This window comes from Phyllostomus discolor, chromosome 1 (genome assembly GCF_004126475.2).
Source record: "Phyllostomus discolor isolate MPI-MPIP mPhyDis1 chromosome 1, mPhyDis1.pri.v3, whole genome shotgun sequence".
NCBI classification, from domain to species: Eukaryota; Metazoa; Chordata; class Mammalia; order Chiroptera; family Phyllostomidae; genus Phyllostomus; species Phyllostomus discolor.
In genome coordinates, this window is record NC_040903.2 from 47,231 (window position 1) to 62,001 (window position 14,771).

The 14,771-nt window shown below is 44.6% G+C and overlaps 2 protein-coding genes across 8 annotated transcripts in view; both read left to right on the top strand.

Annotated features, from left to right (window-relative positions):
- Nucleotides 1–3,305, top strand: part of LOC114489919 (histone-lysine N-methyltransferase PRDM9-like) — a 31,161-nt gene extending 27,856 nt beyond the window's left edge. For 2 of the 7 annotated variants that reach the window (XM_036017773.1, XM_036017767.1), the window contains exons 5-6: nt 5–186; nt 2,333–3,305. In XM_036017773.1, coding sequence (XP_035873666.1) covers nt 5–186; nt 2,333–2,943 — 793 coding nt within the window. In that variant the 3' untranslated portion in view covers nt 2,944–3,305. The remainder of the gene's footprint in view (nt 1–4; nt 187–2,332) is intronic. The other 5 variants (XM_036017761.1, XM_036017748.1, XM_036017755.1 and 2 more) reach the window with 3 other exon arrangements.
- Nucleotides 1–14,771, top strand: part of LOC114489918 (histone-lysine N-methyltransferase PRDM9-like) — a 46,259-nt gene that overhangs the window by 5,064 nt on the left and 26,424 nt on the right. The gene's annotated exons all lie outside the window — the stretch shown is intronic.

Sequence of the window (14,771 nt, forward strand, 5' to 3'; positions counted from 1 at the left end):
CCAGGTATGTGAACTGTGCCCGGGATGATGAAGAGCAGAACCTGGTGGCCTTCCAATACCATGGGCAGATTTTCTACCGAACCTGCCAGGTCATCAGGCCAGGCTGTGAGCTGCTGGTCTGGTTTGGGGATGAGTATGGCCAGGAGCTGGGAAGCAAGTGGAAGAGACAGCTCACGACTGGAAGAGGTAGGCACCACTGTTCTTCAAAACAAAAAGAAAAGAGAGGATTCTCCATAGAGATATTCATGATCCAACATTTAAGTAGAGTAAAATCCACTCTAAAGTCAGTAAAGTTTCAACTCAGATGCTTCAGAAATTCACAATACATGCAGATGCCTTTGACTCTTAGGCTAAATTTTTATATTTTTTATTTTTAAAGTATTTCATGAACAAAATACACAACTGTATATAGTACTGAAAGACAGTGAAAAAAATCTTTTCAAGCAATAACCAGTTCTCTCAAAAAGCAGTTTTCTGACACTTTTACAGCTGTTTCATCTTAATTTTCCTCCATACTTCTAAATAAAATGTTTTTTCTTTATAGGCATTCATTATTTTTTAAAGATTTTGCCCTGGCTGGTGTGGCTCAGAGGATTGATCGCCAGCCTGTGACCCAAAGGGCTACCAGTTTGATTCCCAGTTGGGACACATGCCTAGGTTTTGGGCCAGGTCCCCAGTAGGGGGCATGTGAGAGGCAACTACACAATGATATTTCTCTCCCTCTCCCTCCGTCCCTTCCCCCTTTCCTGAAAATAAATACATAAATCAAATATTTTTAAACAAGATTTTATTTATTTTTACTGAGAGTGGAAAGGATGTAGAAAGAAAAATCAATGTTCAAGGGAAACATTAATTGGTTGTCTCTGGCACACCTCCAACTGGCCCACAACCCTGGAGTGTTTCCTGACCAGGAATTGAACTTGTAACCTTTCAGTTTTTGAACAACACCCAACCCACCAAGCCACACCATTCAGGCAGGGCACAGTTATTCATCATTTCAGTGAGTTGTTAGGTGAGATCCTACTCTGTGGCACAGCATCCTGGGACCTGGAAATACAGATAAACATGAGGAGAGAATCACTGCTCTTGAGGAGCTGACCAATAAAGGAGGGAAACCCAGGCACACGTGTTTGCATGTGTGTTAACACCACACAGCGGTTAGTGCTTTGGAGAAAACTAATCCAGGAAAAGTGCCTAGGGATCAGTGGGGGCGGGGGGGGGGGCGTGCACTGTGGCAGGTGGTCCAGGAAGGACTCCCTCAAGAGATAACATTTACAAAAATACTTGCAGGCAGTGGATCCAGGCTAGAGGGAGCAGCTAGTGCAGGGAAGAGAAGAGGTGCAGCGCTGAATTGGCTGAGGGTCACTCGTGTCTCATCTCAGCATTGAGGGTAAGAACAGAGTTCAGACAGATATTTAGCAGCCCAGAAATGCAGTGCTGATGATCCGAGTTGAGACACTGGGGCCTTTCATGAGTATACGTGTGCAGTCATCAGCTATTGAGTGGTGTGTTCTCTGTTCTGATTATGCTTTGTTAATTTTTAGAAAATAAACTCCAGTGGGGAATCCCCTCAGAGATCACTTCATCTCCAAGTGAGAGAGCATGGTGGATTGGCCAGAGAGGACCAGGAGTCAGGCGTGTAAGAAGTGTGGTTGGAGAAATATTTTGAAACAGGACTTCTTAGGATATTTGAAATGGACTAACGCTGAATGAAATGAAGCATAAATATTTGGTGTGAGGCTTGAGGAAGGACTTCTTTTTAAGATTTTATTTATTTTTAGAGAGGGAGTGGAAGAAAGACAGGGAAACATCAATGCATGGTTCTCACACGCCCCCTACTGGGGACCTGACCCACAACCCAGGCAGGTGCCCTGACTGGGAATCGAACCTGTGAGTCCTTGCTTCACAAGCAGGCTCTCAATCCACTGAGCCACACAAGCAAGGGCAGGAAAGACATATTATTTTATGCTTTTGAAAAACTGAAAGAGAAGCAATTCCTAGTTTTCTTCTTTAACATGATGGAGAGGGTACCTGTAGTTGGGAAAGGTCACTGCAGTTCAAGGAGTGAAATTGCCTGTCCTGCTACTTGAAAGTCCATAGTCTGAGCAATGTTAGCAAATGCCTTTGATGTGAGTTTTCTGGAGTTATGAAGAAAATGCACTGCATAAAAATAAAAAGGAAAATAGACTTTGAGTAGACACTTTGTGGGAGACAGAGTTTGTATTGTCTCCACAATAAGAAGGATTCATGGGGCATGTCTCTACCAGGAAACAAGTTGTGTGGCCCAGGAATTCTCATCAACATCTGCCCTGACCAAATCTTTCTCTTTCAGCAGAACCAAAGCCAGAGGTGCATCCATGTCCCTCCTGGTCTCTGGCCTTCTCCAGTCAGAAATTCCTCAGCCAACACGTGAAACTCAATCATCCCTCTCAGATTCTACCGGGAACATCTGCAAGAAAACACCTCCAAGCAGAGGAACCCTGTCCAAAGGATCAGAATCTACAGTACCAACAGACTAGCACACACAGCTGGAATGATAAAGCTGAAGGTCAAGACGTCAAAGAAAGGTCCAAACCTTTGCTTAAAAGGATCAGTCAGAGGAGAATCTCAAGACCCTTTTTCCAAATTTCCAAAGACCAAATGAGGAGCTCTAGTGAGCATGAGAGAATGATGGAGGAAGAGCCCCATAGAGGCCAGAAAAAGAGTCCAGAGGACACCGACAAGGTATTTGTGAAAGTAGGAATATCAAGAATTGTAACGATCAAGTATGGAGGGTTTTGGCAAGGCTTCAGTGATGGGTCACATCTCTTCACACACCAGAGGACACACTCTGGGGAGAAGCCCTATGTTTGCAGGGAGTGTGGGCGAGGCTTTATAGATAAGTCAAGTCTCATCACACACCAGAGGACACACTCTGGGGAAAAGCCTTATGTTTACAGGTAGAGTGAGTGAGTCATTAGCATTAAGTTGTATATCAACAGCCATAGGAAGTCTACAGCAGCTTACACTCCCCAAGATTCTAATTAGCACAGAAATAACTGGTTAAACAAACTCCAGTTTCATGACAAGATATGAGATGGACAGTGATATCGGAATGTCAACACCAATCTCATTCATGGATTTTTGAGCTCCTATTCTAAAACATTTTATCTCCACACATATGAAGCCCAATATCATTCTCCCCCTCACTGAAAGCAGAGGTTTCCTGAAGAGCCACAAAAAGTCCTACTCAGCCACAGAAATTCAACTGCAAATGTGTAAATATGGAGTCAGTCTCTTGTTTACTGCCCAGAGAAGGATTTGAGACAGACTCACCAAAAAGGGAATTCCCCAGACTTCTGGGAAGGGGGCCTTTTTCTCCTAACCCTAACCCTCCTCCCTTGGCTTCTCATGGCTCTTCTCCTAGTTTCCTACAAACTCTGGAGCCTCAGAGGTGAACAGCAGGGAGCGGTGTATGCTTGAGCACAGATGTGAGCTTGGCACATGTCTGTGCACCTTGTCTTCCTCATTCCTTGCTGCCCCGTCAGGGTCAGCATTTCCTGGTGCACAGCATACAGATTCCATGTCTGTGCATAGGGGTGTGAGTCTGAACTCGGTCTTCTCCAGCTGTGTGACCTAAGGCAAGATCCTCAACTTCTCTCTGCCCGCTTCCTAGTCTGTACAATGGAAATGAGAACTCCAGCCTTTCTGTTTGACATTCAAAGTTCAGTCAACACAGAATCTGGCAAGAGGATCGCTGAGATCACAAGTCCTGCTGAACAGCCTTCAGTGCCCATGTCTTCCAGGCCTTTATTTCTGGGCAACAGAAGATAAGGACAGGGTAGGGGGCTGTAGCCAAATTCAGAGTTTGAACAGACCCCACTGCTTTCCCCACATAGACTCAGCTTCCCTGAGAAGGAGGCCTGAGGTGGGGAATCGCTTCCCTCCAGGTCACCACCCTCCCACTGATCTGCACTCCCTCAGAGCCTCCTCAACACAGGCAGGTGATACTGGGAATGACCTGTGAAACAAGACCCTCACCCACCCCTTGCTGAGAACTGACACTGGGAACAGCACCTGCCTGCACTGCTTGTTAGGTAGGGCAGATGGTAAGCCAAGGCAGGGAGGATGAGGAAGACATGTGTCACCCACTAACTTAGCAGTCCTAAGCCTGGTCCAATTCCATTGCCAGATGTTCCAATATCACAACAAACACTATGCTAACACATTGAAATTCCAGGTATCATTTCCAGTATCTGGCAAAGAAAGGCTTTGAAAGTGTATTCATCCCAAGGCCTAGAAGATGGGAGGGGTCCACAGCACTCGAGGAAAGGACCCAGAAGACAAATTTGACTACTTGCTTGTCTCTGGCCACTCTGATTTATGAGAGGGTCCCTAGTGCTTACAGAAAGAGCCCATAGATAACTTTGGGTAACAGCCTCAATTTTAACTGTCTCCTGTCACATAGCTATTTTACAAGATGGCCAAGTGGGGTCTGAAGCAAGATAAGGATTCAGGCTAACAACTCCCACACATACCTGCGTTTGGGTAGTCACAGTCCCTGTGGAGGCTGATACCACTTTTACCCACCAATCAATATGTAACTTCTCCCCCATCCCAGCAACTATATAAGTCCTCAGGGCAAAGGACCTGGTGCTCTTGCCTTTCACTCCCATCTCAGCAAGACCTGTCCTCTTCCATGAGAATGTATCACTAATAAACCCTGTTTGCACACTAACACACTTGCCGATCTGTAATCCTTTACTGCATTGACAAGAAGGACCAATTTTCTGTGACAGGTGCACCCAATCTGCATATGGCATTCATGAAGCCCACAACACAGGAGCTTCTGTAATGTACTTTCCTTATACCTGGGTCCCATAGGTCTTCATACACCACTGACACCATCTCAAAATTATTAGTTTTTGTATCTTTAAACTTTTGTTTGTGAAGTGTAATGGGATAGTGGACACACACAACATTGGTCATTCCTGGCCACTCATTCCCAGATAATGTCCACAGTGGCCCAGGAGCACAAAATTCCCATGATCCCAATGGGTTGGAGTCCAGCAACTCAGGGAGAGAACAGGGTAAACATCTGCATAAGCACAGGGAAGGGTGCTAACAGCTTCCAGGGCTCATGCCTTTCTTAGAACCAGAGCTGAATTCAATACACAGAGATGGTGAACAATTAGTGAGGACCCCATCATACCCTCTCCTGCATGAGGGAGACCTAAGCATGACCCACCCTGTTCCTGCTGGAGTGGGTTCAACAAAGGAGTACACTGGCCCCCATGACCTGAAACAATGACCTTTCTATCCTCCCAGTGCCAGGCTTGTGAGGAAGAGTGTCTATATAAACTGTAGATTTCAATAATAAATATCCACTATTATGTTCTTTTATGCTCTTTTAAAGAAAGGTGTGACTTTCTTGGGTTTCATTTCCCTTCCCTGTTTCTCCCCAGACCAGCACAGCCCAGAGAGAACACCATAAACTCAGTGTTCGGTGACTTTTCGGCATGGGCCATGGGAGAGGGGCAGAGTCCTGGTGCAATGCTGGAAGAGGGGCTGGCACTGAAATACAGTGGGGAGGGGAGCCCACAACTGCCATGTGATGGTCACAACCGCCCCACCAGGACAGACCCTGGAGCTCTCCCAGAAGGTTTCACGATCCAAGATGAATAAAGAGAGGTCTGTGCCCTCTCCCTCCCCTCCAGCAGCAAGCCATATTCCTAGTGTAGCTGCCAGCCTCCAAGGTGTCCCCCAAATCCACATGCTATCACCCCTGCCCTTGTACACTTCCTCCTTCACACAACCAAGCTGACCTGTGTTACAAAAATGGTGTGTGGCTCTCAAAACTAAGTCATAAACAGGCCCTTCTGTTTCAGCTTTGCTCACATAGTTCACATGGTTTCAGACCACCTTGTGGTGTAGGGAGCTGGGTGATTACTTATATTACTTTAAAGCTGCTGTGCATGTGGTTTCCCATGATCTTCCTTGACTGACCACCCAGGAAGATGATCCCACAATGCTGATTTATTATACCACTATTATAATGAAGCAGGGGTCATGTAGCATCTTCTGAACAGTTGCATTCAAGATTCACCATGATTCAGCACTTTTCCAGAAAGCAGGAACAACTGGTCTTAGAACAGGGTCTCTGTCCTGTACAATGCCCTCTATCTTAGCTCTAGAGCACCTCTGGAGTTTTCTCCTGACTATTTCCTGCCTCAATTCCAGGCATGTGCTGTGACTGGGAATGGAACTGGAGACTTTTGCTTGGTAGGCAGACACCCAGCCCACTGAGCCACACCAGTCAAAGCCATTGCTTGAGTCTTGCATGTGCCTTGACCAGGGATCAAACCTGCAAACTCATTTCAAAAACATAAAAAATAAATTAAAAACCCTATTAGAAATATAAAAAACTTCACATGAGCCTTCGCTGGTGTGGATCAGTGCGGTGAGCACCAGCTTGTGAAGAGAATGGTAACGGTTGGTTTCCCAGTCAGGGCACATGGCTGGGTTGTGGGCCAGATTCTCAGTTTGGGGCTTGTGACAGGCAACGGAGTGATATATCTCTTACACACATCAACACACTGATGTTTCTTTCTTTCTCTTTCTCTTTCTCCCTCCCCTCCCATCCCTTCTCTCTGAAAATAAATAAATAGAATCCTAAAAAATATAAACTTAACATGAGCAGCAAAGTTGGATTCAACATTTAGGGATGATCCATGATTCCCAACGTTTCCTTCTGGTCTGCACCAACGTTTTTCCCAAGATGAACACCAGACGGCAGAAGAGAGGAGCACTGGGAACATTTTTTCAGTGATCACATTGTACTGTAAAGCAAATTTAAACAAACTTCCAAAAATTGAAATTATGTAAAGCATATTGTTGGCACTAACTGCACTTAATCTAGAAATCACTAACAAAAGGCTTCTAAAAAGTCCTTATTTTTAAAAGTGATGAAACGCACATCTAAATAACATTGGTTAGGGTTAGGGTCACACCACATTCCTAGGTGATCCACTATGCCCACAACTTTTCCTGTGGACCTGCACTGCATTATTCCCAACTTGAACACCAGATGGCAGCAGAGAAGCACACTGGTACTATGAAACAGTTTCAACAAACTTCAAAGGACTGAAATTATATGAAGTAACGTTTCCTGCTCTCATTGCAGTTAATCTAGAATTCAGTAACAGAAGGTCCTTATATAAATTTCCTTATATAAATATAAGGAAAGTCCTTATATTTAGAAGTTATGAAACGCACTTCTAATTAACCCCCAAATAAGCCTCTATTGAAGTCAAAAAGTAATTTGAACTGAAAGGTACTACGTACCACAAGCTACAGGGAAACATGCCGTCTTCAGTGCACACAGCAGGAAAGGACAGAAGGTGGAGCTCCGATGGCTCTGAACCCACACAAAGAACCTTATGTAGTGAGTCCAGTCCAGAGAAGGTAGCAGCAAGGAAATGTGCACGTACACGTGTCTGGGAGGGATACACTCAAAGTGGTAGCAGTTAATGTTCCTTGGGGTAGGATTTTAATTAACTTCATTTTTCTATATAGTTTGAGTAAGCTGCAACAAACAAGGCCATTTTCATTTTAGGGAAAAATTACCACAGAAAAATGTTGAATAGTTTTATAGAATTATAAATAATTCTATATAGAATATTTGTAACAATTGGATTATAATAATCTAGACTGTTGTGGGGATACCAGAAGCCTTCTCTTTACTCATCCAGTGGGGTCTCTTGACAGTCAGCAGGGAAAAAATTCTAACCATTTAGGCCAAAATGTCTCCTTTCCTTACTTGCACTTCTTCATGTGCATTGAGGCAGTTCTGACAGAAGAAACCCCTAACTTTTGGTCCCTAACAGTGATGTGAGCCTGGGTCTGCCGTTTACAAGCTTCATTCTTTTGGACACGGAAGAAACCTCCCAGGGCCTTTGCTTTGTCACTGGTAACGTTTCTCGTTTTGTAGCTTACAACATTTACCCCTGAAGTACCTCAACTTCAGACTCAGGTTGCCTCCTGAGAGCCTGTGAGGCTGGCCCTGGCCAACACTCACTGAACTGGGACCAGAAGTCAGGTGCTCCCAAAGCTGGTACATGGTCTATGCGATGTGCTCGCAAGAAGTGGTCCCACAGGAATGGCTCACTTACAAAGAGGCCTCACACTCAAACCCCACAAACAGTCTGAGCACCCTTTGCAGCTCCTCACAGACCGGCTGCAGCTGCTCCCTGCCCCCACTCACTTCAAACACCCCCTCCCACCACCCCACACCCACCCACCGCTCACCTAATTTTCCATGGGCTGGCCTTTCCCTGGACATTTCACTTCAACCTGACAGTTGATTTGACATTAAGGGCCAGGTGAGTGTGGGGCCATTCAAGGGTCCCTAACCCTAAACATAACCCTGACCCTGACTCTCACCTTAACTCTAACCTACCGTTTACACAACACTTTGGATGAAAACTGCCCTTTTGAGTGGCAGGTGGTGGTTCCATTCTTTTGCACTGCCCCCCACATCTCTCCAGTTCCATGTTGTTGTAAAGTATCAACTGTTCACCCACCCTCACAATTTGTCTTGGAAATAGAAACAGACTTTCCTTATCTTTCCAAAGAAAATCCCACATGGAAATGCTGTGAAGAATGGTGGTTGGGATTTTTTCCTGCTTCACTAGTGTGGAACCCCAACACCAAAACAATTACTGTAACCATCCTCATGCAAATGGTTTTTGACAATTGATTTGGGTACTTTGAGTATGTGTTCTGTCTCCCGTGTGGCCTCACGTGGTCTGTCCTCAGAGAACATCTGGACTTGATGGCTCTCCACTGCACCTGGTCTGTTCGTCCCTGAGGCATCTTCATCTGAGAAACTTCCCACACAAAATGCTGCAAACCACTCCCGACATGTTCGATCTGTCACAACACCTTCTCATACACGCCACAAATCTTTTCTTCTGTTTACTGGCATTTTCATCCTTCTTGAAATACCAAAGCCTAATGTACCCAAAATATTACTATGTTGATCCACCGTAAATATGAAAATGGCCACACAGACACTCAACAATTTCGATGAGTTTTTCTTAACTCATGCTGATACGACATTTGTCATGATACAGTATAACAAAATGGTTTTGAATGAAGTTAAAGACAAGTATGTGAACCAGAGCCACATGACAGGGGTGGGAAGATGGGGATGAAGATGGGGCTGGTGGGGGCCAAACAAACTTTTTAGCCAACCGGGAACAAAGCAGGCTGCACCCAGCATCACAGCACTGAGATCATGTAGAGTGTGTGTTTTGCTCTCATAACACTTAAGCTGGAACTCACTGAAAATGCGTGACTGGAAAGTTCTGTTGTTTGGTATTTATGAGGTAGACTCATAAATAACCTTCAAAATGAGCCACTATTTGAGTTACAAAATAATTTGACCTGAATGACTCTAGAAACACTACATACCAAAACTTCAGAAAGAAATCTTTACCTTTAAATGCACATGTTAGAAACAGAGGTGGAAATGTACAAGTTTTGCTCCCACACAAGGAACCTCCATCAATAAATGAAGTCCAGGTACAATCGAGGAAACCCGCCCGCAGACGTGTCCGGAGGGGCATGTACATAAAATGATAGCACTTTTATTTTTCTTTACCTCTGGGTGGAAAATTTTGAGTAGGCTTTACTTTTCTCATTGCTTAAGGAAGCTGCAACAGACAAAGCCAATTACAAATAATTTTTAAGTACACTTGGAACTTTTAAAAACCTGACTTTATTATACTACAAAGCAAGTTTCAACAAATGTCACATTAGACACGTTTATTCCTTCCTTCACCCTTAATCTGGAAACCAGTTACCAGATACCAGAACAGTCCTTACATTTAGACGTTTTCATATGCACCTGGTAATACCACTGCCATCAAAACTCACTGATATTCCAATGCAAACAACTACTTTTCCTGCTGACCTGCTCTAAGGTGTCATTCCCAAAAACGACCATGAGATGGCAGCAGAGATGCACACTCAGAACACATACTGTACTATGGGCCTGGCCACAAGGTTCCTTCGGTTTTTCACTGTGAGGTGCATTGGCAGGCACATTTTCATTTTCCCTAACAATGTGACTAGACAGCATATTCACCGCTTTGTTCCACTGCCCTCTGCCATCTTTCAGGCTCCTTCACCATTCTTTCTTCCCACAACATTTTATATTTTGGAGCAGAGAAATCTCCCAGGTGCCATTCCACAGAATGGAAATTTTTCTCCATTAGAACTTTGGAAAGGCTGAAATCGATGGCAATCCAAAGGGGTGGGTGGGTGAGTGCTGCAGATGAATCAGAACAGCCAGGCTGCAACCGTTTTCTCCTGGTCACCGCAGAGAAACGTGTGCTCTCGCCTTATCCTCTCTGAAGATCACTGTCTTCTGCTGACAAATTCAGGACTCCTTCCCTCAGGTGGTGCTTTCCAATGGTCTGACGGGGAGCAGTGCTTGTTGGAAGTAACCGCCCGGTTTCTGGTGAGGAGCTCCTACTACAGGACTCCCTAAGGACCCCACCACATACACAGCATGGCCTCCTTCGGGTGCAGACCACCCTTTGGAGTGGATGGTGGTGGTTCCCTCCCTGTGCCCACAGTCTCTCCTGTTCCACATTAGTGTCAAATATCAACAGCTCATCCCTCCCCCAATTTCTCTTGGAATTGGAAGACTTTCCTTACACTTCAGTAGAGAATTGCATTTGGAAATGTGCTCAAGAAGGGTTCCCCCACCTCCCTGCTTAACTTCTGTGGAACCCAAACATCAAAGCAATTAATGTAACTATGCTGGTGCAGATGATTTTCGACGCTAATGATTACGATACTTTGAGTATGTCATCTGTTCCCACGTGCCATACGTGGTCTGTCCTCTGTTAACATCTGACTGGATGGCTCTGCACTGCAGCTGGTCCCTATGATGCAGGAAGCGACTGCACATGAGAATTCTGCAGCCTGAAACTGCACAATCCACTTCTGACGCATTCGGTCAGTCACAGCCCCTTCTCCACACACACCACAGACCTTTTTTGCATTTCACTTGAGCTTTCACCTTTTTGAAGTGACAAAGCCTAATGTGCCAATAATGTTGCTATGTTCATCCATCTTCAATACGAAAATGTCCACACAAATATTCACAAGTTCTGATCAGATTTTTTTCATGCGTGCTGAGATGACAGCTGTTACAATAAAATTTTTTTAAAAAGGGTTTCAAATGAAGTTAAAGACAAGTCATGGCATCAACCTCAACCGCAACCCCTAATCCCAACCCCGAGCCATGCCAAGCACCAGACACTGGACTGAGTGTCCAAAGCCTGTCCCTGATTCCAGGTGCCTGGCTCTGGACATCATACTCCAGAGAACAGTCTATCCTCCTATTTAAACTTGTAAACCCTTGAAACATAAACACCTAATGTCTAAAAATATAAAGCAGGTTTCTGTAAAAAAGTTATGTTAAATCAAGCAAACTAAATGATGCAATGATGACGCATATCAGACATATGATGACACATATGAGATGCAGGAGGCTGCTGTCGGCATATCATGGCATACTCTTCCAAAGCAAAATCGATGAAAGTAAATGAGTAAATGTGGTATCCTTCTGATCAAAAAATTCTTGATAGCAGGAGAAGCTATCCCCAGAGTAAGAAGACCACCCACAGAACTGAAGGAAATGGTTGCACATCTCACTTTCAATAAGACTCTTGTTACCACAACAAACAACTTTATAACTCATCAATGGAGACATATCTATAGTTTTAAAGAACTTGAATAGTCCCTTGTAGAGAAAAGACCTATGTACGAGTGGTAAAAAAAAAAAAAAATCAGAGAGTACATTTAATGCCTATATCACTGCGCAATACCCTTCCCATTCAATACTAAGGCTATAAATGAAAAAGCAAAACTGAGAAATGTTTATAATCACAAACAAAAATTAGAACAACAGACCATTTCTTTTCTAAATGTAAAATATTGCAGGACTTATATAAAATGGTTTGACATTTCCCAAAAAATTACCCTACTGTGTTCAATAACTCCACTTCAAAACACATACCTGAAAAATTGAAGACAGATGTTATAACAAACTTATACATGATTATTCACAACAACACTGTTAACAGCAATTGAAAGGTAGAAAGCATTCAAATGTCTACCCACAGGTAAATGAATAAACAAAATCTGGATATTCTGTCACTGAAAAGGTACCAGACCCAAGGCAGGTTTGCCCTGGGAAGGTCTCATACATGTAGATTCTTAACTTTGTGCAGTAAAAATGTCACAACACAAAGCTAGGGAATTTTGTGAGTTTGTATATTAAATCTAAGGACAGTGAAACAAAGAAAGGGCCTCAGATAGAAGAGGCACAAACACAGCAACGAGAGTGAGCAGAGGCAGAGCTGCTTCTGGGGAAACAGAAAAGTTAGACACGAAGACGGACCTTGGAGACACAATCAAGGGGTTGGCCCAGGACGAGCTGCTGCTGTCCACTGCTCCCCTGGCTGCAAGTCTCAGGGACCTTTTCAGATACGGAGAAACAAAGCAAGTTACATGACTAAGAAAAGAAGAGAAAGGAAGGCGGGTGTGTGCTCAATGAACAGTGCATGCTGGATGCTTTGTCTTTAGGGTTTTACCTGTTTTCTAACGTTGAGGATTTTAGAGGAGGTCTTAGAAGAGTCATCTCCACAGAATACTCAGCTTTCCAGGGGTGCCCTTTGATGTGACTTTTTAGAAAAGTCAGCAGAGAAAGGCTGGGACTGAGGTGGGTCTTCCCCTGCGTGGACTGGAATGTCTGAACCATTTGCTCTCAAATGTCCTTGGTCAGGGAAGATAAGATCCTCAGATTTATTACTTGGCTGTAAATCGCTAAGCCTTATTTAGCTATCAAACTCAGTTTCCCATTCCACTACCCAGGAATTTTCATAGCATTTTTACTAACCTGCCTCAACTACATAAACCTGGGGATTCATATTGGCATTAAATTTGACAAAATGATCATCTGTTAACAGACACCAGACACCAGAGCCAAACTCAGGATCCTGGACACAGACCTTTAACTCCAACAGCTGGACCCTGGAGTGGACTCAAACCAAAACCAGGACTTCAGGCCCAAAGCCCCAAACCCAAAGCCGTGTGCCCACACCCGAGCCAGACCATGAGGTCCGAAGGCCAAACACCAGATGCCAGGGACTGACACCAGACCCTTAATACCAGATTCCATTCACCAGAACCTAAAACTTCATCTGCACATGGACCTTGCATGCAAACCCAGAAAAATAAAGTCACATCCTAAGAGGTGCAAGACTGCAGACACACAACCGAATACATTTTGACTCTGAAGCACAGGCTCTGGACACAGGATACAGCTATAACCAGAATTTGGAGCTGGAGCCAGACGCCAGGCCCCCATTGCCAGAGTCCAGAGGCAGGAACTGAACCGGATCCTCCCATTGTAACAAACCTGTGACTCAGTAAGATATAACTCATGTCTCTCCAAATGCAAACTTCAAAATCTTGTGAAACCCAGCAACAATGGGCCAAAGACAGAGTGAACAAAAAGGATGCTGACCTTGGAGGGCAGATGTCCATGATCTGCTGCAACAGTTTCAGGAGTTAGCACTGTTTCACCATTCATTCCACACTGCCATCTTTTCAAAACTGTGGGGGAATAAAAAGTGATTATGTCCCACAAACCTTGTTGGCTCTAACACTTGTGGGATAATAATCAAAATAACATAATCAGACTTCCGGCAAGATGGAGGAATAAGTGGACGTACGGTACCTCCTCGCATAACCAAGAATAGAACAACAATAATATACAGTCATAATTTCACGCAGAACTGTCAGAGGATCTGTCTGAATGGAAGTCAGACAGCCAAGAAGTTGAAGTAGACCCATACATCCAGACCGGTAGGGGACAATGAGCCGGGCAGGCGTGGGGCTGGCTCGGGTCAGCGGTGCTCGGAGGTCGGGGGAAATTTGGCACAAAATCAGCACGTCAGCCACCTGGGGCGCAAGAACGCAGCAGTGATCCTTGAGTACGCAAGCTGCGGCTAGGGGAACCAGTGGGGCAGCAATTATGGACCAGGGCAGAGCTCGCGGCCCGGGATCCCAAGCAAGGAAGTGTCTGAGCCCAGGAGAACGGAATGACCACCATTATTCCCTACCGTCCCCGCTCCCGCCCCCACCCCCACATATAACGTCACAATCTAGCGACTGAGGTGCCCAACCCCGGTGAACACCTAAGGCTCCGACCCCCACCGTAACAAGAGCGACCAGACCGGAAAAGAAAAAAAAAATAGTAATAATAGGAGAGATAGGGAAAGACATAAGACATGTTTCCAGCAGAACAGATCAGTCCCCCAGGACTCATCCTTTTGAGCGACCAAGAAATAGCCAATCTATCAGATGCGTAGTTCAAAACACTGGTGATCAGAAAGCTCACGGAATTGGGTGACTTTGGGCACAATTGAGATGAAAGGATGCAGTTTACCATAAAAGAGATGCAGGAAGATACGCGGAGGAGAGCCAATAGTGAAAGGAAGGAATCTGAGTCTCAAAACAATACAGTGGACCAGAAGGAAGATAGAATCAACCAAGCAGGAAAGCATGATGAAATAAGAATTCAAAAAATCGAGGAAAAGCTTAAGAGCATCCAAGACACATTTAAACATTCCAATATCTGAATTATAGGGGTACCAGAATCGGAAGGGGAAAAGCAACAAATTGAGCATGTATTTGAACAAGTAATAAAG